This window comes from Oryzias latipes, chromosome 9 (genome assembly GCF_002234675.1).
Source record: "Oryzias latipes chromosome 9, ASM223467v1".
Classification (NCBI taxonomy): domain Eukaryota; kingdom Metazoa; phylum Chordata; class Actinopteri; order Beloniformes; family Adrianichthyidae; genus Oryzias; species Oryzias latipes.
The window spans coordinates 25,519,976-25,546,772 of record NC_019867.2 but is presented as its reverse complement, the minus strand read 5'-3'; the positions used below and the strand labels follow the sequence as shown (position 1 = coordinate 25,546,772).

The 26,797-nt window shown below is 43.1% G+C and overlaps 1 protein-coding gene across 1 annotated transcript in view; it reads right to left on the bottom strand.

Annotated features, from left to right (window-relative positions):
* The window catches only part of cux2 (cut like homeobox 2), an 87,191-nt gene extending 60,394 nt beyond the window's left edge, over positions 1-26,797 (bottom strand). The window contains exon 1 of the mRNA XM_011479562.3: positions 26,238-26,797. Within this exon, the coding sequence (XP_011477864.1) occupies positions 26,238-26,300 (63 nt within the window). The 5' untranslated portion in view covers positions 26,301-26,797. The remainder of the gene's footprint in view (positions 1-26,237) is intronic.

Sequence of the window (26,797 nt, the reverse complement as noted above, 5' to 3'; positions counted from 1 at the left end):
CAAATGAATGCATTTAAAAGTCTTCCAATTATAAACTTGGAAATTACAATCTTTGACCGAACGCTCCACACCAAGACCAATTACAACACCTTATATCATCATTAAAACTGACCATTGTTCTTCTCCTTTCAAACTCTGTGGCTCTCAATCAGCCTATCTATTGTCATAGTGCGGAGCATCCAGAATGACTAATTACACCGTCCTATGATTCATTAGCGGAGTGCTGTGTTGAAACCTGAGAGAAGACACGATAACCCTTGTCGGCCAAATGATCAAATCAAACGGCGATACGAATGGGAAATAACACCAGGCATTTCTCAATACCCAAGGACACAGACAGTGTCTTATTTTCTAAACTGACATTATTTGAAAAAATAAATCCCTGAATTGCTGAGAAAGCAGCCATCTGAAGTCAACCTTACATTAATAAAAGAAAAACATACTGATAAAATTGCTGAAAAGATTCTTTTTCCTCCTCCTGTGTTTTTCAAGGTGAGTAAAGAGGAACAGAGCTTTATTTCAGCAAAGGAGCTTCTCCATTCCGTTTAGCTATTGAGAGGAGGAAAACTGCACAGATGCGGCAATCGCCACGATGGCCCACTTTCACCTGAAACGGAAAACTGCAGCGTCGCAGCACAGATACCTGCAATTGTTTATTCTCTCTAAAGAAATGTCAATCTGTTCGCTCTCAGGTGTGCAGCTCTTCCTCTTGTTTTTGTTGTTTTCTACCCCCCTACTCTCTTCGTTTTCCCATGTCGATCGCGGCGAGATCAAAGCGACACTGCTGGAAGAATCTGAATATTTCAGGTGTGGAGACAGGGCTGCATTTCACACCACCTGTGTAGCCTGAGAGACGGGTCCCTCCTCTCACTCAGACTCAGTTAGCAAGGCCCCCGGGGGCCTGGCGACGAAAAAAAAAAACCAGGGCCACCTGTCTTGGAGGGAAGGAGCACTCTTTCAACCTCCTTCTCTCTGATGCATTTTCATTTTACAACATTTGAACCGAACCAAAAAAAAAATGCGTCTAAATGGAGCAATGAAAGTGGGAATGAAATTGGTAATGACAACAGGCAGTCAGGAGCTTTTAACACGAGCTGAAAGGTCTGAGTATCTGGAAGAAGAGTTCAACTGATGCAGAAAAAAAAGAGGCACTTAAAATCTCAGCTTCTTTTTGACTCATTTTAAAATGTTCTCCATTGTGCACCGAAAGTTCCTTCCAACACGATGTCAGGATGAACTTGGCCTGAAGAACTACTAGGATTGCGTTTTTCCTTAATGGCGCATGCAGGGTAGAGCAGGTCTGCAAGATGATTCTCATCACATCATCAGGGCTGCCACTTCTGACCCAAAGCAAATAAAACGTATCCCTGATGTCTGCACAAGCCTCACCAGTTTGATGTAGCTGCTCTCCTTGGAGGGCCGTGTGCCTTGACATGTGTGCATGTGTAAGCATTTGTGACAGCGGATGTGTGCCGACGTGTGTTCAGGGGGGCGTGGAGCGAGTTCCACACAGCCAGTTTCCAGCCTTGTCTCTCAAAAGGGCTGTAAAGACTTTACGGCAAATTCCTTACATTCATCTGTGTCAGAGCACTCGGCACACATTAGGCGTTTACACGGGAGGAAACACAATCTATTTGATGCAACACTGCCCACACGTGCACAGCGCTCCTCCTCACACTGGAGATTCACAGTGTTTAACTTCCATTTCATATTCTGTACAGGCAGGCAGACAGACAGGCTGGAGTGGGGAGTGGACTCCATCTTGCTGTAAATCACCATTTCAATACCCAACTAAATGTAAACTGGAAAGAGTCAACACCGGCGCCCTCACATTTTGCTTCAAGATATTTGTTTTTGTTTATTCAGGAATGTGCAATTGATTTTGTATTCTCCGCGTATGCAAATGCCAAACTGACAAAAGTCAGTCTTCATTTCCATTGTTTAATATCAGGGGTGTTGATGAGAACAAGTGGAGGTTAATCTGGGAACGGGTCATTGCCAGCTGGCTCTTTGTAAATGTCAGCAGGGGGATGCAAGCCTTTATTATTGCCACACTAAACCAACAACCTGGCAGCAAGACGAATGTGTGACTAGGAGGCATCTTCCCCCACTTTGTACCACCATCAAGGACCAAACCCATCACGGGAAAATCTTATTAATCAATCGATTTATCGCCATAAATCAGGTCAGGCTTTGATTGTATCAGCAACTCATGCAATCAATCAATTAGCCAGAGCCTAGCAGCCCAATTTGCCTAAAGAAAGATGAATGCTGCTCCCCATCATCCATTTGGCTATCCGTTTACCCATCAAACACTGCTGCTGTTGACTCCCAAGACCAGCATGCATCCTTTTATTGATTTGCGCAAGATTAAACTTGCAAAAGAATCAAAAGACTGATATCTGACTGGGAGAAATTCTGCTTTCATTTGCAAGGCAGTGCCGTCAGTGTCTCCGTCCATCAGAAACAACAAAGCACAGACATTATTTAAGCAGCAGATGATAATACACAGAAGAAGCTACGCCCACCCAAAGAGAAATAGCACACAATGGGACGTACCATGAAATATTAGCATTTAAACGTATTACCAGCTGAATACAGCTGAATGAACAAACAGAAGAAAACATATGTATAATGACAAAGTTCTTTCATATTTTATCCCAACAGTGAATTCCAATCCACATTGTGACACCAGCTGCCTCGGTCCAGTGGCTCCCATCTGCAACTCTGTGTCAGGATGTCTCCCAGGACAGCCTGGAAAACTTTAGGGACGGCTTCAACCGACAGCAGCAAGTGGAGCACGACAGCGTGGGCTGCTGGAGTCTCTGTGTGATTTCACTACAGCACTGGATTGAAAGGCTGACGTGAGGAGAAAAAACAAAAGAGCAGGGGAGCTCCCCAGGGAAAAAAGATGTGGTGGGATTAGAGTCCCACAAGACCCAGTTCTGTTTCACACACTAAGACCCTGCTGTGTTACAGCCAAGGGTGTCCACTGAGTGATCTGTGGGAGCTTTCCAGTTCTGCCCAATCTCCCCCAAGCCTCACCATGTAATTAGAGATTTAAAAAAAATAATAAAAAATAAAAAACAGAGGGCTCTGCTACTTAGCCTCAATTCTCCGAGCTTCACACAAGGCTGCCCACCCATAAACCCGGGAGGAAAACCCACAACAAAACCACTGCACCAGCCCCTGCGAGTGCCAACCTCATCTTCCAGTCCAGTGTTCCACAGACTAAACATGGTGAGAAGTCATGACTGACTGGCGCTCAAATGTGAAGAGTCCTAAAATAGCAGCACAATATTAGTACACACATACGTGTTAAAGCAAGCTCATAATGTACGGCTTTCAGGTAAACAATAACCAGAATAAATAAGTGATATTTTTCATATCTAAAACTTCCTCCAAACAAGAAGTAGGGAGGAGGGTTAGAGGATACAATGGAGAAGGAACTCCAGACTATTTTCAAGAAACACACAAAATTATACTATGGAGGGTTCCATTATTCATCTCAGATACATTTTTCATTTAAGAGTGGGCTGAATATGAGCGATGATGAATGCGTCGCCCAAGATGCAATTTGTATGTAAAATAACAGAAGATTACAGAATATGTTTTAAGTGCAAATGCAGTTTGTTGCCACCTAAGTAGAAAATGCATTCCTACAAAAAATGAATAAGACCTGAGCCCTGTGATGGTGCCTCATGAAAATCACTTTGCCCTGAGCGAAGCCCCTCACCACATCCTCAAAGCAGGTCACAATGAAAGTTTCAAGTGATGAATGAGCCAACTTCTGTAGATTTTCATTGATATAATATGCACCAAGATTGCCACCACAAATATAGACTAAGTAAACTCAAAAAAGGTAATAGAACTCGCATTCAGCTCAAACACGCTTTCCTGAAATTGTGGCCTCTGCAGTGAACACACACAAGCAGAAAGATGCATGTCTAAGCATTAGTGCACACAACCATACAGCCGTGTTTTGCTGCCTGCCAGGCATCCACATGTTCCTCTTAGGACTCGCTCTCTCCTCATCAGCTCCACTCGGCGCACACCGTTACAACTCAGTGCATCTGAAAGACACACAGAGTCTTCCCTTGCACCCACTGTACAAAGATTGAAAACAGCCCCGTACTACAAGACATGCCCACCACAGAGCATGTAATACAACTCATTACTGAGCACACAGGGTGGAGAGGACTGTGATGGGAGAGACAAGTACAGCAGGGAGTGAATTGGGAGCCTCTTAACCCAACATCTCCATCTTTCTTCACAACAACATCCCTCTAAAAACCATAGTTAATGACTGAAGCAATACCGCCGCATTTCGCATCCTTTAAAATTGGCAAAATACTGATGGAACTACAAAGACAATATTAAAAGTGTTGCTGGAAGAGATTTGAATCTCTCATAGACATTTCCAGTGAGAAACAGGCAGGGAAATCTGACTGTAGATCTGTGCTTAAAGACCCACTCTGATGACTGATGTGTTTTTTACATGCTCTTGTGTCCTCATAATGAATGACATATATCAAGAAAATTAAACTTAAAACTGCATTTCTGAGTATTTCTTTATTCAAGTAAAAATTCTGTTTGAAAACGAGCTTGTTTGTGATGTAAAAATATGTTAGGCAGGCTTCGCTCTGTTCTGATGCATCCACTTGTAGACAACTTGATCCTTGGCATCTGCCTCAAAACTATACGGCTGGATAGCTCTAATATTGCTCGCCATATTTGTTGTACTGGTTATGTTAGGTTAGGGTTAAGTGGCGATGGGCTTACACTTCTGCCCAACACCCAGAGGTGAATTTCGAATGAACTACTGCAACTTTGCAGAAACTATGTTCTAAAAAATGAGACAGATTATTTGATTATGCCCAAAAAAAGGCATAATGATAATTAAAAGACCACTCGGAACACTTAAATTAGTTTTAAAAAAATGTGGTACTTTAAGGTTTTCTCAACAAAAAAAAGATTGTATATTTGGTTTGGTGCACAGGGAGCAAGAAAAGACAAAGAGTCAGCTAATCCAGCCCTGAACACAGACTCATGAACCTTCCTCACCTCAGGGCAACCACATGACCCGAGGCAAAGCATTAGACACATTAAAAAGACATGAACTTCAGGGCAATGGAGTTTCAAGCATGCAATCAATGGAGCCACAGGTGCAAACAGTTTCTGCCATAGCAGTAGAATGCACTTCTTCCTAGAATTGCGTTGGATCCCGTTTTCGCAGTGTGTTCATTTTAATGTCAGCAATAATAGAGACTTACAGCACGAGAAACAAACAAAAAAAAAGCCTCAAGCTGGAGACAGTTGGAGTGGGGTGCTGGAAACCATGCAGGGAGTTGGGAGGAGGCCAGGATGAGACGAGTCTGTCAGTTTCCCTTGTCTTCTCCCCGTTTTCGCTCACTTCAGACTGAGGGGAGCAAATGGGTCTAATTCACACTGGCTACAAGCGAGTGTCTGCACTGTCTAGCAGCGTGAGCAGGAATTAGATGTAAGGTTTGTAGCCTTCATCCCTTCCCAGACAGACGTGTTCCGGCTCAGAGGCGCTGCCTAATCCGCACCTCTCTCCCGCTTGCACTCCCGGAAAATGACTTCTCACAGCTGCCTCCATCGTCCAACGCAGCAATTCTCGTCTGACTGAACAGCGTCCCGTCTCGGAAAAAAACCCTCAGACCTCCCATAGCTCATTTAACAAACCAATTCTTCCCCAGTGCAACACGTACTCCCACTTGGGTGATGAAAACAACAAAAAAACAACGTAAACAGAAGTTGATAATTTCAGAGTTCTCTTTTTTGAGGAGATGTCAAATGAAAAGTACAGTAAGAGGAACTAAAAACATTACAGAGAGCTTTGGTTGAGCTGTGGTGACTCAACTGGCTGTGACTGTTACTAGCCACATAAATGACACTGCATTCGTGTCACCTGAGTGTATTTTGCCACTTCGGCTGCCCTCACCCCTGTTTCTCATTCCACAAAGGGGATAAGAAGTGATTTAGACTGAATGTCATCTCCCAGTAAGGACTCTGGGAACATAAAGCCATGTGAGTTCTCACATTAGGACAAACAGATTTTTAACAGGTGGTTTCTTCTGAAAACCAATCACACGGCACACACTGGGCTGCAAAGGGGCTTCTGCCAGGCACAGCAGCCCACTTGGGTAACCTTAAATAATGGTGGGGCCACTCACACAAACACTTGAGTCTGGAGAACAGGAAGCAAGGAGAGTTTCTTTTTTTTTAAAGTAAAGCCTACACAATGGCTCTCATCTGGTTTTATGCATCCTCCACCTACCACACTTCGCAGTGACGCCATGTATAGCACAGTTCTCTACCTGCTTTTGTTCTTGCATGGAACTATTACGGAAAAAAGATTTTTGGGTATTTCAGAGGCATTTTAATCAGTTTCTTTTTTTAGTATATAAAAGCTGCAAACATCGTTTTGATCTGCTCCAACTACGAAAATGTATTAGCAGCCAGGTGATGCTGTAGAAAATATGGTATAATTCTCGAGCCTTCCTAAAGCAGCAGTGAGAAAAAAGAGATAATACAAGAAAAGAAGAATGATTAAAGCCTAATATGGCATGGAAGAGAGGGAGAGAGATAGGTGATTTATCCCTTCATGGCCTTTTGACACTAAATTAAACTGTTGAGTCCATTCCCCCGTGCCAGCTAGTTATCTTTCCAGGCTAATTTAACACTATAATTTACATTCCATATAAAATACATCCTGATGCGGTGCTGTCAAGGCCGTACATCATTTGCAAAGAGTGCTCCAGTTTCAGTGAAAAGGACAGAATTAGATCATATTCATGATGCAATTAAACACTTCAGTGGGAATCGATGTAAAACCGATGAGCCCTGAAAACAATGCATATGGCTGGGAACATTAGAACACATTACCTACCCTCGGATCCCTCGCTCCACAGACGCAATTTGAAATCCTCCACTACTCCACTCTCCATCTCTCCAGATTCATAACGCGCAGCGATAATAAATGAATTTTTCACAAAATTATTCAACTACTAAATTGCCCATGGTAACTGAGTATCAGATGAAAGTGATGTGAATTATTAAGTAGGGAAACTGTTTGTTCTCACCATGGGTGTAATAATCGGCCAAATGTGGAAGAGATGGAGCAAAAAAAGGAGCATGTTACAGTGTGGGGAGATCTCCTAATAAACTTCTGTGTTGATGTAAAAATGGGAAAATTCTGTCTGCCGCCAAGGGCCTCCAGCTGGGATGATGGTATCGACCAACTTCCCTCTAGTTGCAGCGTGGGTTTTCTTACGGGTACAGCGAGCGCATGGGAGAACATTACCAGACACTGCCGCACATTCTCATTCTGAACTGGCAGTAGGCTTTGCAAAGTTGGCAGGCCGCTGCAATAGCCAGCCAGTGTTACACTGCATTTTACATAATCACACAGACAGCACAGTAGACCACACACTTGCACCGTTCCACTCCAGATCACATCACCTGCCTGTCACACTTCTCTGCACAGCCGTCAAACCCTCTCAGATCGGCTGATGTACTAAAGCCAAAGGAAAGCCTATGAAAATACTTTAATATACTTGCTTACACTTAACTCCCCATTTCCATTTAAACTATTTCCTTGTTTGACCATCTTCTGTATATGAGCTCAAATTTTCAAAGTTCAAACTTGTTGATAAAGAAAAATTAGACATGTGGTATAAAATTGTGAATTTAAGAGCTGCAGAGGGCAGAGGCGCAGCAATTTGTACCCATTTTTGACAAGATGAGTTGGCCTCTCCAACTGAAACAGTAATTATGCTTAATGGTCATTTAATCTGTCCATCAGGCGGGAGGTGAGCAGCCAGGTCACCCTGAAGCGCTCCAGGCGCCACAGTGTGTCAGGTACAATGAGTAGGGTGAGGTCCTCCACCAGAAGTGCCAGAAACCTTTAGCTTCACCAAACAACTTTGACAGGACACACACATTAGTCAGCACAACATCCACCTACCGACTGCATAAAAAGGCTAACATCTGGGTTACAGCTATAAGAGAGACATGCTCCCTAGATAGGTTTAGAGTGAACAAGTCGACAACTTTGATCCAATTTGCCAAAACCCTAATAATTCCAGTCAGGATGACTGGTGTTGAGCACTGGAGATAATTCTGCACGGTTGTGTCCAGCTGCCACCACTTTTAATCACAAAGAAGTTACAGCTAATTTAATTGTTGTTTACATTGAATACGTCATGTTACATCTCCTACGTACCGCACTAGTGATGCATCTCTGAGGAGCTCTAAATGCAGACAGAATCAAAGATGACACTGGGTCAATCCAAATAGTAGTAGTAAAGACACCAAGCCCATACAAAAACAAGGGTGGACAAACAGAACCTTTGTACCCAGAGTCATTTGTACCCAGCGCAGACACCAGGCTATCTTGAAGCAGAGCAGATAGAGCTCCCCGTCCCAGCTATGCATGTGCACTTGTGCTGTATTTGTTATTGTGGACAAGTCTCTCCATTTCACTTACCAAATGGAAAAGGGGGAAGAAAACGAATCACTCCTCGACCTACTGTTGTTGTTCCCTTAGCTGTCAACACATCTCACAGACTTCATCCCCGCCTAGTCACGTCGATACAACGAAGTGACTGCCCTTCGCTTTATGATTGCTTTGTTTTAGTCTCTCGGACGCAGTTTTCGTAGCCTTCGCAGCTCTAATCAGACGGCCTAGCCCAAACAACAGAGCCATTGTCTCTGGGAGCCAGAGGAGCAGAGCAAACTCCTTCCCTTTTTCCCTGCTTTATTAGTCCTGCAGCACACTGCTGTTTATGCTAGTGGATATTCTGTGTTTGCTATGAACAATTACAGTATGACAAATGATCCGTCAATGCCATCTATCAGGCTAGAGCTGACAGGAATCCTATAGACAGGGCAGCAATTCGTCCCCCACTCCCCATCTCTGGGGTCCCATGCTTTAGTATCCATGACAACGTGCAAGCCACTTGCCACGCTTGCCACTTCACAGTGAGAGATGAGCGCCCGTGAGTGGCTTTGAAAATTAGCCTTTGACACCCCATCTTCCACTGTGCTCCTGCCCTGCATAGCCTGCAGTCCTGCTCTGGTGGGGGGGGGGGGCTTCCCCCCAGAGAAGTCCAAAACCTTTCACACATTCAAGCAAGCACCAAGGCACACCCACAGCACAACTATAAACATATTTCTCTGGGTCTTAAGGTGTCAGTTGTATTGTGCTGGAACCATACAATTCTCAACATTAAGCTCATGGCTGCATTACCCATGGCAAGCCCCATAAAAATCAAGTGTAAAATACAATGCAGGAGGGGAGGGGGGACTTAATTTAGCTCTGTGCCTGAATACACACAAGCTGCCAGAACCTTCCAGCAGTTTTCATCACTCAATTTGGACTTTCAGGAAAAGTTCTTTGTTTCGCACACTTTAATAAATGTTTTTAACCACAATTTATAGGTATCGATTAATGGATTGATCAATTTATATTCCTACGATCCAACCAGATCGATCTGTCTGAGGCAAGTTGTTAATCAAATTGACCTATTCTATAAGAAAATCATTTCAAAATGAAACAAATCGATTATATTGATATTGGAAAATACAATTTGGATTGAGGCATGCTGGGTAAGCCTATATTTTACTATAACGTAAAAATGACCAAGTACATCACAGTGGACAATACACACGTGATGAAAGGAAAAACAGATCAGTCCATCATTATAGTCCAATGTGTTGAAACACTTTGAATTAAGCAAAGACATGTGACCATACAGTGTGGTAATGTTCTAATAATCTGTATCATTTTTAGGCTGACCTTTATGAAACTAAAATGTGAATGGATTTGACATTCATTCTTGTTTACTTGTTTTTTTTACACATATTTAATTTACACTTGATTATCTTGAAAGAAATCCAAGGAATCTGAAAAACTTCACCTGCGCTGTTCAGGATCCAGGTATTTATCTCTGCTTCACACTGGTGGATTTGTTGACTAAAGATGTCCTGGATTGATTTTAGGTCAGTAAATCAGATCGAACTGGATTGTTCAAAAGGAGCCCAAATTGACAACGAATCATATCAGCGAGCACAAAGTATGAAATGCATCGAATAGTTGTTCAAATTAATCGCTACACCCCTGACAATTTAAAATTCAGGATAACGTTTTTTAAAGTAAGCATTGATAATATCTGGTATAAAACACTAAGATAACACAATCTTTTGCTTTTATAAAGTGCAGGTTAAGCAGCAGTAACAGACGTGTTCAAGAACAAGGGAGGATGCCATTTGAAGAGGATGGTTTGATACTATGAACCGCACCTGGCAGGCAAGGTTAATACACAGAGAAACCAACACAGCTATAAGACTGTTGAGCACCGTCAGAGGCAACAGTTTTGGCGCTTTTGAATAATCATATTTGGAAGAACATTAAAGGGAAAGGAGAAAACTGGCTTCGGCTCTAGGAGGTAAGGGTGTCAACTGATATAACCCAGCACTGACATCAAGCAGAGCCAGCTAGCTCATTGATGTGGCAGCATCTCATTTTCACCAGTTTGGAAGCAGACAGTTTTGCAGCGCCTTGCGGTTCTTAATTATCTTCCGACTTTGTCTAATTCAATCAACACAACTCAGATCTGGCTGCGAAATGGCACTCACATCCCCTTAAGCTTCGCGAGTCAAAAAACACTGAATAAGTGGAACAGTCAAACTGACAAAATGCTAAAGCACATGTAAAACAACCTCTATTTTAACTCCTCTGGCTGAGACCTCATCCCTGCGCAGAGAAGATGAAAGGAGGAGGTGATGGCAACCCATCTTCTTTTAAAGTTACAGGGCTGCGTTGGGGGGAGAACGCACAAGTGTTTGGAGAATGGGGCAGATGCTGCCTTGCTGAACGGAGTGAGATCAACTCTTGATGTCCAGTGTGTGGATTCTTACTGGCTAACCCTGAATCCTCTTAACATAATTACATCCAAACACCATGCCAGCCATCAATCCATCTCACACAGTTTTCCGAAACTGAACATTTTGGATAAGAAAAAAAAAAAAAAAAACAGTCCAGTGTGTGATTGCACTCCCAACCCCAACCACAAAGGATTTTAAGGTCATTAGGGATTAAATTGTTTGCCAATTTACAGCCATAAAGTGAATGACATAATGAGGGGAGCGGTGGAGTGGCTAAGGCTTCATCCCCCCCAAAACATTCCCCTTCCACATCCCCACTATTCCCACTCATTCACCTCCCATCTAATTCCAAGGGCCACAGCATTATTAGATTTTGACATTATTAGCTCAAATAGCAGAGAGGCCCTGCTGTCATTATAAAGTCTTTACTTTTACATTTGCTGCCAAAAGTGTTTTGCACTGGCTACACACTGCCAAACACCACAATGGCAGATTAGTGAAGCCCTTCTCTGGTTGCAGCAGAGGTTAATATAAAGTGACAGGGCTAAGTCCGCTCCGATTAAGTATGCAGAGAGATATTGCTGCAGTTTGTTACATCAGATCGTTATTGGATTAAACGGCGTGCACAACAATGAAAGTTTAGTTTTAATTTCGACGGGAGAATGAAACAAGCTCCTGTCACGACAACGACAGCGCTAAAGTACCTTCTTGCTTTTGTCATCCATCATGATGCATGAGTGGCAGACATGGGGCAAAAAGAGATTAAAAAAAATCTCTTTTCTCCTGTAAACGTAGACAACATTTCAATTCGAATTCCCAACCTAGATATGGGTCAACTAAAAGGTAAAGGTGTTGAGGTTTGTGTGCATAAACAGGTATGTTTATAGATTCCGTCATCTATGGCCCTACCTATGTGCCCCTTACCCCAGAGCATTCTTTACTCTGCAAGAGGTCACTCGACCTGGCCAGTAAACTGTTATTAATCCTTCCAGAGTCATCCATTAGCCCATCCAATTTTTATGACCCTACTCTTTATTAGATGAACAATCAGCTGTCTATATCTGGCAGAGTTATGGGACTCTCTCATTTGGCCTGAAACCTCCCCCCTTTCCCAGAAAGTCCTGGCAAGCTGGATCAGGTGGAGTAAACCTGACGCTTGTACAGAGAGGCACAGGAGGGGGAGGAGCCGAATCTGCCAGTCTCCTGGGGTATTCCCCACTGTCCCGTTACCTTCGATAAATCTCAGTGTTTTACGATTAGGTACATAAACTGACTCATAGATCTGGACGGTAAATAAGAGCTTGTCAGTGGAACTGACGCCGGGCCCGGCTCCCTCCACCCGTCTCCTCCTTTCCAGATAGTCCCCACGTGCTGAGACCGTCAGACCGCTGCTATTGAGCTGGGGCCCAAAAAGGCTCTGATAAATAAGGTCGGATATTTCTCTCAGGACTTCTCCTGTGGCACCCTCAAGCAGGCTTTCATACACTGCACAAACAGAAATATCCAGGACCGTTTGGACCATGATAATGCTTTATACCTTCATGTTCTAAAGAGGTATTCGCTCTGTGTCTCTAATGACTTTTTCAGGTAGAAAAGCCAGGAAGCCAATGGATCAATCCATCTCAAGTATATTCAAACTGTATGGTGGACTCTGATGTCTTTTAATGGACCTTCAATCCATACTTGCAATTAAGCATGCAAAGTCTCCCATTAAGTAAGTCCATTTTCAGTGTAATTACTGTGGTGCTTTTTGGCTGTTTTTTTTTAAAGAGCGCCTCACTCCAGGCTGGGAGTGCTTTAAGCCAGATGACCTGAGGGAGGGGTGATGGTCTCCAAATGCACTAACGCAATGATGTTGTGTTTCCCTCTGCAGCCCCAGCTAATCATTGTTGCCAATTCGTTTACACTGGTTCAAAATGATTCCCTGAATGATGAACTTAGCATATCAAGCAGGCGAGCAGGTGAAGGGTGCAAACTGTTGAGAGGACAAGAGAGCAGCTGAAGACCAGCAGCGCCAGGGCAGATTCAGAACACCGCGCACACAAACGGGAATCTCCCGAGTGATTGAGGACATATTAAACACAAACTGTGGGACTGCCTATCTGCTGCACGTTTTGACTACGAAACTATTTTCCAACACGCATCAGCAGCTATTCAGCATAACTGCATGAAAAGTGAATTGCATTTCTGTACCTGCAAAAAGAAAAAAGCTTTCAGGAGACAAAGGTCTGGAGAGAAAAGCAGAGAAAGTGGATGACTAGAGGCGCGCAATCAGCGAAGAATTCTGAACCTCAGCTTACACAAATCAGAGCAAAGAAGAACAAATGAACAATGCCATTGGCAGAACGGCAAGGAGATTTAAAACATTGTCATTAGTGAACTAAAAAAAACCTGTTCTTCGTGAAAGCATTGCCTTTTTTTTGCACAAGTATGATGTTTAGGCAGTGAGATTAGATGGAAAAATACAGTCTAAATCATGTCTAAACTCTGCAAAAAAAACGTACAATTTACACTATTCATTTTAAGTTTGGGTCTCTTCTGTTTTATTCAATGTCAGTCAGAAAGTAAAGCATGCAGATTATGGATCAAATGTCATGATATCTAGTTTTAATTAAATCAGAGACTGAATATTAAATAGGGAAACAAAAAATAATTTATTTTTGTAAAGATTTAAAGACTCCATTCCAATAAAAATCCTGTTTATGGTGTTTTTAACATGTCCTTGTAGCATTTTTCTCAAGAGGAATATTAGGCTAAAAATTGCATTTCGGAGCATTTCTTCATTCGAATCGGTGTGAATCAGGAGCAGATGAAAAAATGCCCATTTGAAAAAAGCTCCCTGCTCTGCTCCATTCTAATGCATCAGTTTGTAGACAACTCATTTTTCTCGTCTGAGCTGGTAGCTGAATCCAAACTGTGCAGCCGGATTTGCCCACCATTTTTGTTGGTCTGCTAATGTTAGGTTGGGGGTCTGAGGGGCTGTCAGCTAGCAGGACAGGGTGTAAACAGTTAGGCGATGGAAAGTGGGGACGTGGTTGCTCCGCATTAACGTTCCCGCCCAGAGTTTGAATTTCTTACTGCCTCTATGCAGGAATGGTTCTAGAAAATGACAAGTTTTTGGATTTTGGTTAAAAATTGTAATTAAAAGACCCCTGGGGACGCTTTTAAAATAGATGAAAAGATGATCTGAGTGGGACTTTAAAGATTATCTTATAACAAAAGGGCTGGATGAGAAAGGCAACACTCAAAAGCCACATGCAGAAGAAGATTGCAAATACACAGCTTAATAATTACGATGGTCATAAATATATCCTTTGTGTCTGTTTTACTAAGTAAATAAGGCTGAATTAACTTTTCTGTTCCGTCATTTAACTCTATGTTTTAGAGCACGTTGTACCATGATACTGTAATCATTTTTAAAACACAAATAGACCATTAAGTCACCATCTGTTCTAAATGGTGATATGTCAGTCATTGTGTTGACACAGCTCTAAGTCATAATCCAACTGACAGCATGTCAATGGGTCCCTGCAATGATGCTAAACATATTACAGAGATGCAAAGTAGGGCGTGACAACATACCACTGTTTGCAATGTCAGTACCACAACAGCACTGTGTCAATAAGTGATTATGCCAATTTGCTGTGAAATCAATGTGAATGATAGGGATGATGCCATGCTGCCACTGAACCAAAAGACTATTCAACACGGATAATGTTTTTGTGAAGGACACTTTGGACATTTTGCTGCAAATATATCCAGAAAAAATCCTATGCTACATAAATGTGACACGGATAGTTCTTATCTTGTTATATCTATAGCATCCAGTCCAGCTAGATACAATGGAGAGCATCTCAGAGCAAGCCTTTGTAAATACAAAAAATAAAAAGAAACCAGTGTTTAGTTAGCTGACTGCTGTGGTTCAAATGTCCACTCCAATGCTTACTCTATAAACTGTGTTTAAAGCTGAAAGAATGGGCTTTTTCTGATGACAGTTTATTGTTTTTGTATCCTTGCAAATAGATTTTTTTCCACTCTCCAGTCGCTGCCTCAGAGTCCTTCCACTGTATTGATTTATGTCAGCTGCTCAGTCTTATCAACACCAAAGTCGTCCGGAACTTTAAAACGCTACTGTAAAAACATTCAATATTATGCTGTTAACTAATGTTAAACATCCATGCTATTCATTTTCTTTCTGATAGCTCTTTGTCCTCCTCCTCCACAATATATAAACTAAGTCTACAGCACATTTTTCTATTTAAGGGAAACAATTGCAAACATCTGTCCAAAAATGTTTCTTAGACACTGAGGTTTCTTGTCCTTAATTTATATTTATAAAAGCCAATGCAATGCTATTGCATGCTTCTTTTACTGACATTTTTTTCCATTCTTTACCCCTATAGGATGTGTGATTGACCTGTTATCATTAAGTTTATCAGTGGAATTTAAATGAATCATGAACGATTATCAATTTGTTTTCAGTTTAATATGTTCAGCATAGAGCACCCTGTTCTCTTAATCACACAAAGTGCAGTTCTTAATATTGTAAAAAAAAGTTTAGCAATGCAGTTTAGCCTTTAAAAGCTTAATTTCCCTGTTTTCTTCTATGTTTTTAGCCTGCAAATGAAAATTTCTTTGAGTAAATTCGGTTTCAAATGGATAGCTTGATGAGTGTTTTCATTACCACAACATAGATTCATCCTTTTTTAGGGATTGATCAATTGATTTAACCCCAGCAAGAGAAAAGCTCATTGATTTCCGACTATGTTGCACATTTGACCTTGTTTACTAAAACATTGGCTGCAGAAAGGGGACATTATAGAGTTTTTTTTTGATAATGAATGTATTAATTTAAGCCTGTGAATTTTTGCAAGCCTTTAAATTGTAATTTATGTGTTTATTTAATAAAAGTAGCTATTTGATTTACTTAGCAAAGAAGCTTAAAAAATGTCTGTTTGAATATATATGTCCATTTTATTCCTCAGAAACATTCTGCCTATTCATCCTGTTCATAGTGCATAGTGGGAGTAAAGGAGCAGTGGGAGGCAGACATACCGGTACTAGAAATGTTGTCAGTTCTTAACAGCTGACAGTTTAACTTTTGTATAAAAAAATATCTAATTTTGACAAAAGATGTTTAAAACTGCCCTGTAAACAAAGTATTTCTTTCTGCTGTCAAAATTATCACACAAAATATAGTTGGAAGATAAATATGTTAAAACCAGATGTGTACTAGAGCAGAGCATAAAGGGGGAAGCATTGCCACGTCATAATTCTGCATACCCGTCATAACTAGAAATTGTCAGCAGCTGCAAAGAGGTTCTGAACATTAGGTTTATGGGCATCTCATTATTTAAGATGTTAGGGTCTCCCCATAGTCCAATGAAATGTGCATGGCAGAATTACAGCTTGTTTGTTGGCTGCTCACTCCTACTCATGGAGATGCAGATGTGTGAGGATGCCTCTTTGGATAAGCCCACACCCACCCAGGGAAAGATATTAGACGAATCCACTTTTCTGCCAAATATCCACCATTGATGTTCCGGTAACTGTTGCGGTCGAATGGCTTTTTCACAAGCACGAAAAGTCTAATGAAGCTGCCGCACTCTGCCCGAAAAAACGCCACGAGTGGTGCAATGATCTGAGTTAGCCATTTACCACCTCCCTATCTGCATAAGGAAAAAAAAATAAGAAAACATTCCTGTAAATACAGGCGACTGCCCAGCAACTGTCTTCTCAGCGACAATGGTATTGACCGTAGTCAGATGCTCCACTGATTAAAAATTGATCCATTTTGAAAAATCTAATCAACTGAATAGGATTCTTTCATAAGTGAGGTGGGGTTGGGAGTGTTTGATGGGGGTTTTGGCATGGGGGCAGCTGCTGAAACAGACGCAGACCTGTTATTAACCCCTGCACCTCCATGCCTTCCCGCACCCTGTTCCCCACTTCACATCCCCCCTGCGCCCCGGGACTAGACACAGCCCAGACGGTCTGAATTATTCAGCAGTCTGAGAGAAAGGCTCGGGCCACTTGGCCTATTAATGCCTGCCAGTAGAGGGTAGTGGCTCTAATGGACAGTCCAGTGGAGCCCCAGCTCCCAGCGGACTAAAGAAGGACTGCTAAAGCTGGGCTGCAGGGGATGTGAGGAGGAATTCATCAGGGACCGAGGTCGTGGCAGGTTAATGATGCTGCATGTCTAGACGGACGCTGAACTCGCACCCTGCCTAAATGGCATGAGGGGAACGCGTGTGGGACGCAATAATATTTTCTTATCTTTGACAATGAACCAATTCTGTATTATTGGGACTTGGGGCTTATTATTATTTAAGACTGCTGGGTTACAAAAAAAAGCAATAATGAATCCGTACCTGTATATTAAAGAAAAAACTGCACAGTGGGTGATATTAGATTATGGTAGAAAGACGTTTCCTACCTAATCTGAGATAAATACACTAAGTCAGGTTGACCCTGCACTGAATGTACATCATTCACAATGTAGACGTTGAAGAAGAATTGTGTAGTTCTGATTACTCACAACCTCTTATCACCATTGCACAATTAATCCAAACAGCTGGAGGGGGCCCTCAACTCACAGCCACTCAGTAATCAGGGCATCTCTCCCAGAGAGAAAGGGTGCTGGTCTCATTTGGGAGTGACTCCGTTGCCATGTTGTCACCTAAGTGATCTTATGATTGTACTTGGAGACTCTGAGGGGGAAAACACAATAATAAACACCGGGCACAGAAAAAAATACAAGAGAAAAGGTAATGCAATCAGCAGCAGCAGCAGCACTGTGAAAGATCTGTGCAGCATCTACCAGGAGGATTCTTAATGGAGAAAGCTTTCAGACAAAAAGTAATCATTTTTGTGCTACAACACTCAGTCATGATTCTCTGTGAGGACAAACGCATTATTAAGTCCAAGCAGAAAGGCAGAGGAGTGTGTTCTTATTATCATCCACTTGAGATTTATGCACTTCAGTCTGATGAGGCAGAATGAGTTTAGCCTTCAGTAGGCACGACGATTATTGGACGATTGCGCCAGGAGCTCTTCCCTTTTTCCAGGATGTGACGCCAAGCGCATTTACTGTTGAGGTCGACAAAGCTGCCATCACTGCACCAAACCAAGGACATCCAGCGGGAGGCTTCAGAGGGGGACGACAACACAGTAAACGACTGTTTACGCAAATGCAATTTCCCCTTCCACAGAACTCAAGGTGACCAAGCACATCATTGAGAGACAATTCTGATCACCCCACCGCAGCACAGATGCAATATAAGTCAGCAAGAGAAGCTTCCTTAAAAGTAGAACTTTACCTAAAACAAGAAAAATACAAGGTCAAGACAAACTAATAGCCTTAGATTCCAGTGGTCTTTTAAATTACAATTATGCAGTTTTTAACCAAAATTTTAAAAAGATTGTCCCTTTCTAAGTCATAATTTCTGCAGAACGGCAGTAGTTCATTAAAAATTTGCCTCTAAATTGTGGGTGGGACAGTTGGCAGGGAGTAACCCCACCCCCCTCCCTTTCATCCATCTGTTTACCCGCTCTACCATTAGCTTACAGCCCCTCGCACCCCCAACCTAATCAATATCAAAGTTGTCCAACTGCACACTTTTACGGTAGATGCCAGCTCAAACAAGGACAGGGAATTGTGAATGGATCTGTTTGTCTGTATGTGAATGCATCAGAATGGAGCAGAGCCTGTGGGTTGCATTTTTAAGTTTACCGTAATTTTCTTTATACATGTCCTCCATCTTTGGGAAAAATGCCACAAGAACATGTTTTCATTGCAGTGGGTCTTTAAATCAGCCCAAAATTATGTGCTTTCTCATCACACTAAGATAATATTGGTTTTGCATTAATAGTCAATTTGATCATTTGCATTATGCAACATACAAAAATGACGCCTCGTAGAATCACGTAGATGCCCTCCTGACTGTCACTAAGGTTGACCCCACCCCCACCCCCCCATCAGTGCCACACTCCACTTCCTTAGGCAGATCTTCCTTCTACTGCATGCAGCAAAAGCCTGGAGCAGTGTTTAGCTAAACCTGCTGGCCTACGTAGGCAGTGAGAGTCCCCAGAGGGCTGAACAATCAGACAATTTCAAGATCATGAAGCATTAAACCAATCCCGGCAGGGTACACTAATTAAACAGCCGAGCCCAGCACAGCCAACCAATCCCCACAGAGCAATTAAATCCATCCCCTCTAAAACACTGTGGAACCTGTCTGGGGAAAACTGCAGAGAAGTGAAAGAGCGATACAGAGGGAGCGATGCGGTGGGGAGAGAAATATCATAAAAAATCATCTGGAAAAAAGGAGAGAGGAAAAATAAGGGGTGGGGGAGTGCAAGAAGAGGCTAACAAGGGGAATTGAAAGGGAAGATTCACAACTCTGTGTATTGTTCTTTTCTCAATTTCTTCATTGACATGCGAAAACACATTTACTCAGGCGGGATGCATTGCAGTTTATGCGTGACCACACTCGCATTCAAAAATAGTGACTCTGTAGAAGCCAAAGCTGCATATTCATATAAGATTACAAGGTTCGGGGAGCGCTTTTGAGACCGCAAAGAGAGGCAGAACAGCCTGAAGGCCTGTATCACATACCTGCAGCACGTCTAACGCTGTTGCAAACCCTGATCAATACGCCGATGCCTTCCTGGAGGAACGTATATGAACAGGTGACAATGAAACCCTGACATCCAAGAAACAGGAAGCAGCAGACAGACGCACAGTAGACACAAAAAGTTAAACATCGAAAGATGTTTTACCAAGAATCATGTAGTGTTATGCAGGCAAAGCACAGAATGAGAATGATGAGCAAAGAGCACCAAGAATGACGGAAAATCAGAGGTGAGGACAGGGAGATGGACTCGTCCTTTTCTCCCCAGACTGAGGCGCTGTATAAATCACAGAGCCCAGCTTCATTTCTCCACTTCCTGTACCTCTCCATTAAAAATGATTAACTGTTCCTCTAGAAGACACCTCACCTGCTTTAGGGTCCCAGAATGCACCTTTCCAGTGAAGAAGCAGCTCAGATTTATTCAAGTCCTTCCCTTTTGTTGGGCATGAATAAAAGTAATTAAGTGTGTGCGTGGGGGGGGGGGGTCTTCAAGCCACACGTAGACGAGACCGTCTCGTGCAACAAGGCTGATCCATCTCCCTCTCCTAAAAAACAGCTTTCAAATTATTTTGATAAATAAGAGCATATCTGCTTAGTAATAAAAAATGCTGCTTTAATACCCGGAAGACCACCAGGAGGGCCCCTTTCCTGCAAGTGTTTTCTCACTTAAATGAGGACAAATAGCCCTTACAAATCAGCAGCGTACACAGGATCACTTCTCCTGTGCAGCAAACAGACTGAGCGCTGGAACCATCTGAGATTCCCCAAAGACAACCTGGACGAGGTTAGTCAAGCATCGATCTAATGAGTGTGTCAAGTTCGGGGGCGCCCGTCATGTCGCACTAACATCCTGTAACTTGACAACCAGCGTCTGAATGTGCAATGTAAAAATGCTGGGGGGTGCTTCTGTCTTCATCAGACAACAACATAGACTCTCGGGAGCTAAAAAAGCTGATTGTTCTAAATACAGCAAAGGCGTGTCAGGTGCAAGCGCTGCTGCTAGGATGGAGGCCTGCACAACAAGAGCAGAGTGTGAAACAAACACACACACTCGGTACGTCTGATGCTACGTTTACACTGGCCTCTGCAACGCGCATTTAAGCAGCCATTTGTAAAAAGTCTGTGTGAAGGCATGCAAATGCTTATTTTAAGCTTGTGCGTTCATAACTCTCACATTCACGTGTTGCGAAGCAAGTTTTTAAGTCAGTTTTCAGGCTCTACGTATAAAACATGCAGCCACGCACCAATACTCTTCCAACTGTATGTGCATCTGCCAGTATCGGGTAGGGACAGTCCAGTGTGAACACCACGCCTGGTGCGTTCTTAAACATGCCATGTACATAGTTAAGGATGCAGCCAACTCTCAAAACAAATACAGCCAAGGCCACAGTTGAGAATCACAGGATAATCAGAGAACTGGCTGTCAGCAGGAAGAGACGACACAGCTTTATACCCATGCCAAGGAGGAATTACCCCCTCTCCTCCTGATACGTCCACCCGCCTTACCGTAGGAGAAGAGGCTGCCCCACTGCCGTGGAGCAATCCTCCGGCACCCTGATGTGTCCCTGAAGTTTTGTCAACGCTGGTTATTTACTCCTGCAAAGCCATTGCTCCAGCCTTGGGGCGCGGAGGGGAAAACAGGCAGCTATGAAGCTTGCAATGAAGCACTGTTGACAATCAGAGGGGGCCTTTTCTGTTAAAACGCATCCACTTTTCTTTTACACAATGCCACACAAAACAGAAAAAAACAGTAGATCAAAGGAAAAACACCACGGCAGGTCGATTTAGGCTCTTGACAAAAAGTGGTACTCATTTTGGCAAAAGAATTGTCAAATTTGTCTGTGGGCAAAAGCAAGAAAGCATAAATCTACGATTTGTCAATAACTTCAGATGTTTCAAAAAGGGTCAGCTTAAATTAATCTGACATCAAAATAAAGTACTTCCATGTGTTTGAATAGCTGGGACAGAGAAGTTATTTGAAGATTTCCTTCTTTAACTCTTTTTAACAGTTTTTAAAGAATAATGTCAGTTCAAATGGAGTATATGTAGGAGAAAAACTTGACGATGAACACTTGTTGTTAGGATTTGGGATTTTTTAAGAAGCTAACCCACATCAATCCCGCTTTGAAAGAAACTAAAACCAGCGGGAATATCTTTGAAAATGGCAGTCATCCTCACTTTGCCACGACGAAGCAAACTACCAAAAATGTAGATGTCAAAAAGGACAGAAAAAAATGGCAATTTGCATGAACTGAACATTTACTATTGCAGCTTTAAGGACATGTCAAGTCAACAATTGCTAATATAAACAGGAGCGCCATCACAGCCAGGCTTATCAAAGAGGAGCAAAAGCCGGGCAAAATGACTGGATAGGTATGGAAATCTACTTGAAGGAAGGTCAAAGTGATTAAGCTGACATTAGTGACAGGCCTAGTCTTCCTGTGAGAATGCTCACCGTTGCCGTCTCTAAACCCATTTGTCATTCTGCTTCTAACGCTGCAGCATCTGCTTTGAAGTCTCTACCACTAATGCTACACAGAGAGGTTAAACAGCTTAATGCTCAAGTCTGTTCCACTCCTCTCGCTCTGTAACGTTTCCCGCTTTCCACGCGCTCAGGGTTATGGCTCCTGGATTTCACATCTCAATTTACCCCACATGGACCTAACGGCTCCCTGCTCTCACGTTAGCTTTGTTATCGCCATCGAAAGGGAAAGAGGGGCGACCTGAAGGATGAGAGGAGCAGCTTCCACCACTTCGTTTGAATAACGTTTAAAGCAGAACAAGAGCGTGATGGTTGGAGTATCTGCACTTGAACACAATCTGCTGAAGAGACCTGACAACAAAAGACACGTCTTGGAAATATTAGATAATATGGCCTGAGTGGAGGTCAGCTCTGATGCTGTTCTTTTCTATCGCGACATATGAAAGGATGCAGTGATTGTGATTTCAAAAAAGGAATCTGAGGCTCTTACTCTTGAACACAACAAGATTATACTGATGCATGTGACATGAACAATAACAGCCAACAAATAAGAGAAAGCATGAATGAAAGGGAGACAGAGAACGATTTTCACAGCCAATTTGAGGTTGTAGAGGTGGTGTGTGTGTGTGCGGAAGAGCTACTGGCAAACAGCACACGGAGCCGGCTGGCAGCGAAGGCAGCCAGGCTCACAAGCTGCAAAGCAATTTCACTGTTTGGCAATACTGTTGTCTCTGTGTGCGGATTAGAGCTGACACCAGAGCAACTGAGTCATGCTAAATGTAGTACAATCACAGGCTTTGGTTCCTGATCTAAAACCCCACAGCCTCTTTTGATTCTTGAAAAAGGGCTGAAAACAAAGGAGGGTATGGCGCTCTGTCGTAAGGGAGCAACATCGCTGTATAGTTAAAAACTGAGGAATGAAAGAAGCTCGCGTTAAAAGTCAAATCCAGAGTTTCTTGGCTTTAGGAAGAGTCCTCCGAAATACAGTTTCATGTGGGAGGATTTTGCCTCAACAGTAGCAACCACCTGGAATTACCACTCAACAGGCTGCCCAAAGTCTTCCAGCAGCCTGAATGTTGGCTCCCCAGGTAGCGCGGCAGCCCGTGAGTTGTTTCTGGGCTTGGCAGGACCTGGAAGGACAGATCTTGACCCGTCCTTTTCATGCTCGCCCACGGAAATGCCATCTGGCTGCTGTGAATGATTACCACGGCAACGGCCAGGTGACCTGCAGCCAGCAGGAACCAAGGTCACTCCACCTCAATGCTTCACACTTTCACTGCCCTCCTTTCATCAGCCTGCAGGTGAATTATTCATCCTGAGCAACTCTAGTGCACAAATCCACCACTCCAAAAAAAAGAAAAAAAAACTGCACACTCAGGTTGCTGATATAATAACTTATGAGAAGCAAATAAAAGTCCCAACGTGAGCCACTACAGTAGATAACTTATAGGTGACCTATAGCAAGAACACAGGAACTGACGGTGAGGAAATTGTAACGATTTTGCACCACCAGCCATGACTGAATGAGAATAAGTGAACTAATTGATTTCTAACACACATTATGAGCGGCTGTCACACTCAAGCTGCAGGCATGTTTGCACTTTAAGAACATTTAAAAGAAGCTGCCGTCAGCTATAATCTCCATTCCTACACGTCCTGCTAAAGGTGAAGGGAAAACAGAAGCTGCGATTTAGGTGGGTCTGCACAATAAATCGCAAATATATATCTATTAGCCTGTGCAGTATGCATATCGCACAAAACTGCATAAACAACAATCAATGGTTAACTTAAATGTTTACACACACGCAAAAACAATAAAAGAAATGGAGCCCATAATGCAATCAGATGGAGCCCTTTTATATATGATGCCGATCTCCTACGTAGATGAGGGACATTTGGAATATAATTTAAGTTACTCTGACTTTTCTTTAAAGTCCCATTCTGATTATCTTTTGATCCATTGTAAAAGCGTTAACAGTGGTCTTTCACTTCTGATGATGCCGTTTTTAAACAAATCCAAAAAAAATGTTGTTTTCTAGGACATAGTTTCTGCAAAGCAGCAGGAGTTCATTCAAAATTTGCTTCTGAGTTGTGGGCTGGACTGTTGGCGTGGAGTAAGCCTGCCCCCATCCAATCATCCATCTGTTTAGACGCTTTACCGCTAACTTACAGCCCCTCACACCCCCAACCCAACATTAGTGGTTCAACAAAAATGGCGAGCAATATTGGAGCTATCCAGCTGTACAGCTTTGAGCCAGATGTCAGCTCAGATGAGGAAAACAAAGACGTACATGGATCTATTTGTCTGCAAGTGGATGCATCAGAATGGAGCAGAACAGGTGGCTTGTGGTCCGCCCAGTGTAACAAACAAAAACAATATTTTTCAAACGTCATGTTTTTGCTCCTGATTCACAACAATTTGAATAAAAAAATAATCAGAAATTCAAAATTAAACTTCATAATCTTTATATATGCCCTTTTGCGTGAGAAAAAAACATGATAAAAACACAATTTTCATTGGAGTGGGTCTTTAAATAAAACTGGTACAGTGAAAGGAAAATGATGGATCGGCTTTTTGGTTCATGTATCACAAGTCATATGCAGTATAGATCACTAAAATTGCTTATCTTGAGTTTTCCTCATATCATGCCGCCCTTATTGAGGACGGGAGGGTTCTGGTCATTGTGGGATGCGCCCACCTGTGCAAAAGGCTTCTGGTTTTAAGTTCAACTGAAATCTTAGTCCATAATATAAATAATTGTGTGAGCTTTTAATATCTAAAAGACGAAAAGATTGGACAAAATCTGCCAATACTCACCCTATGATGCTCTGAGACTATCTATTTGGGTAGAATATCATGTTTCTTTACTATTAAAGTAAAGAAAGTGACTGTATTTTGTTAATTGTTAGATTTATGTTGTATACATTGGAGTCTGAAACACTGTTATCCTAAAGGGGGCGGTTCAGGTGAATCCTATGGAGGCTTAATCCTCATCATGTCAACTTGCATTTGCACATTATAGTTGTTCCACTTGGAGAACCGCCGCAGAGGAAGCTCCAAGAAGCCGCAACAACAGCGCCATCAGGATGAGGACGGAGAGAGGCAGCCCGAGCCGAGCCGAGCCGAGCCACGCTCGGATTTCTGCTCGTCCGTCGGCTTTTCCTCGGGACTGCCACCCCCGCTGTCATTTCTCATGTTACAGAACATCAGTCAGGCGGCCGAGACGGTGCCCTTGTGCCGGCCGAGGCTGATTTACAAACATTAGCGGGGAATACAATTACACAGCTCCCCACCACCACCACCACCATCCGTCCGCCCGCCCCCGGCCGGGCAGCCCTATGCGGGAACAGAGAGGGGACAAGACGGGGGGGAGTGGACACCTGAACGAGGCTTGCAGCTCCTTCTGCGCCCAGGCTTAGCTCATCCGCTGCAAACCGAGCAAAAGGCGGACGTTGGGAAACGTAACTTTAGCCAAGTGGGCGACGCTATGTGTGTGCTTCAAAACAAGCCGCTCACCTGACACAATCTCCGCGCTATTATTCAGAACACGACCCTCCTCATCCTCACAGGCGCAGCGCTCCGTGTCTATGATCGACTGAAACCACAACAACAGACATGTCTGGATGTTTTGAATCTAATGGAGAAGAGTGGAGAAACCAGCACCCCAATGAAAACAAATTAGAAATAAACTTTCAAAATGGCAACTTAAACTTCCAGACATGCACGTGAAAAAAGAAAAAAACATTTGAGAAAATGTCACTAAAGCCTACTGTGGAGCGCAGGAGCAACGGCCGTCGGCACGAACCGCATAAAACATTACGGTTGGGGGGGTTAGGAAAAAGTTGCAGGGAACATCCAAAAGCAGCGATTCGGAGGCGCGATTGAAACTTTCCGTGCGCGTTCAGATTGCCATAAACCGGGTAAAAACGGCGGAAAAAGCCCCCCGCGCGTAACGCGCCAGTGCTGTCCGCGGTGCTGATCCCAGATCGGTGTGGCGAGCGGAGGCGGCGCTGCTCCACGGTCGCTCCACCGCTGATCAATGATTGAACTGAACAAAGGCAGAAGAGGGATCAATTTCTAATAACTATCAATGCAAACAGCGCCAGCTCTGCGTCCTGCGCTCGCCCGAACGCGCAAACCAACAGCCGAGCGCCGCGAGGAGACGCGCCGCACACCAAATACGCGCAGAAAAGATGAAGATAGCACTAACCTGGAGCCGCCGTAGATCAAATTTCTTCCAATATTGAAACATCGATCCTACATCGGCGGCCATCTTGGGGGATATTGAGGAGATTTTTTTTCAGCGGCTGCAATAAATATGTGGGCTGGATTCCCAACCGGTAAACAACGGCTGCGATCCCCGGTCCCACTTTTAGAAAAAGTAAGCTGCAGACTTAACGTCAAAGTCCTCCGATGTGTTTGACAAGTCCGGCAGCATGTTTATTGTGAAAGGAAGTTGAATTAAAAAAAAGAACAAAAAAGAAAAGAAAGAAGAAAAAGAGAAAGTGGAGTATTTGGCGCACAGCCCGCGCCTTCTTGGAATCTTTACAATTAAAAATAAAATCTCTTCGTGCCTCTGTCCGTAACATTAACTGGTCGTGTCTTGGTAAAGTTATCAATACTGACGTAAAGCCCGAGGTTGATCAATATTGTCTGGGAAAAGGAAGGAGATGATGTGTAGATTAGTGAAGTTCTGGGAGTTTGGCCAAGCCTACTTTTTCGGCGTGTTTATTGCGGGAGCGCGCAGTAATTAGAGGCAGGGCAGCAAAT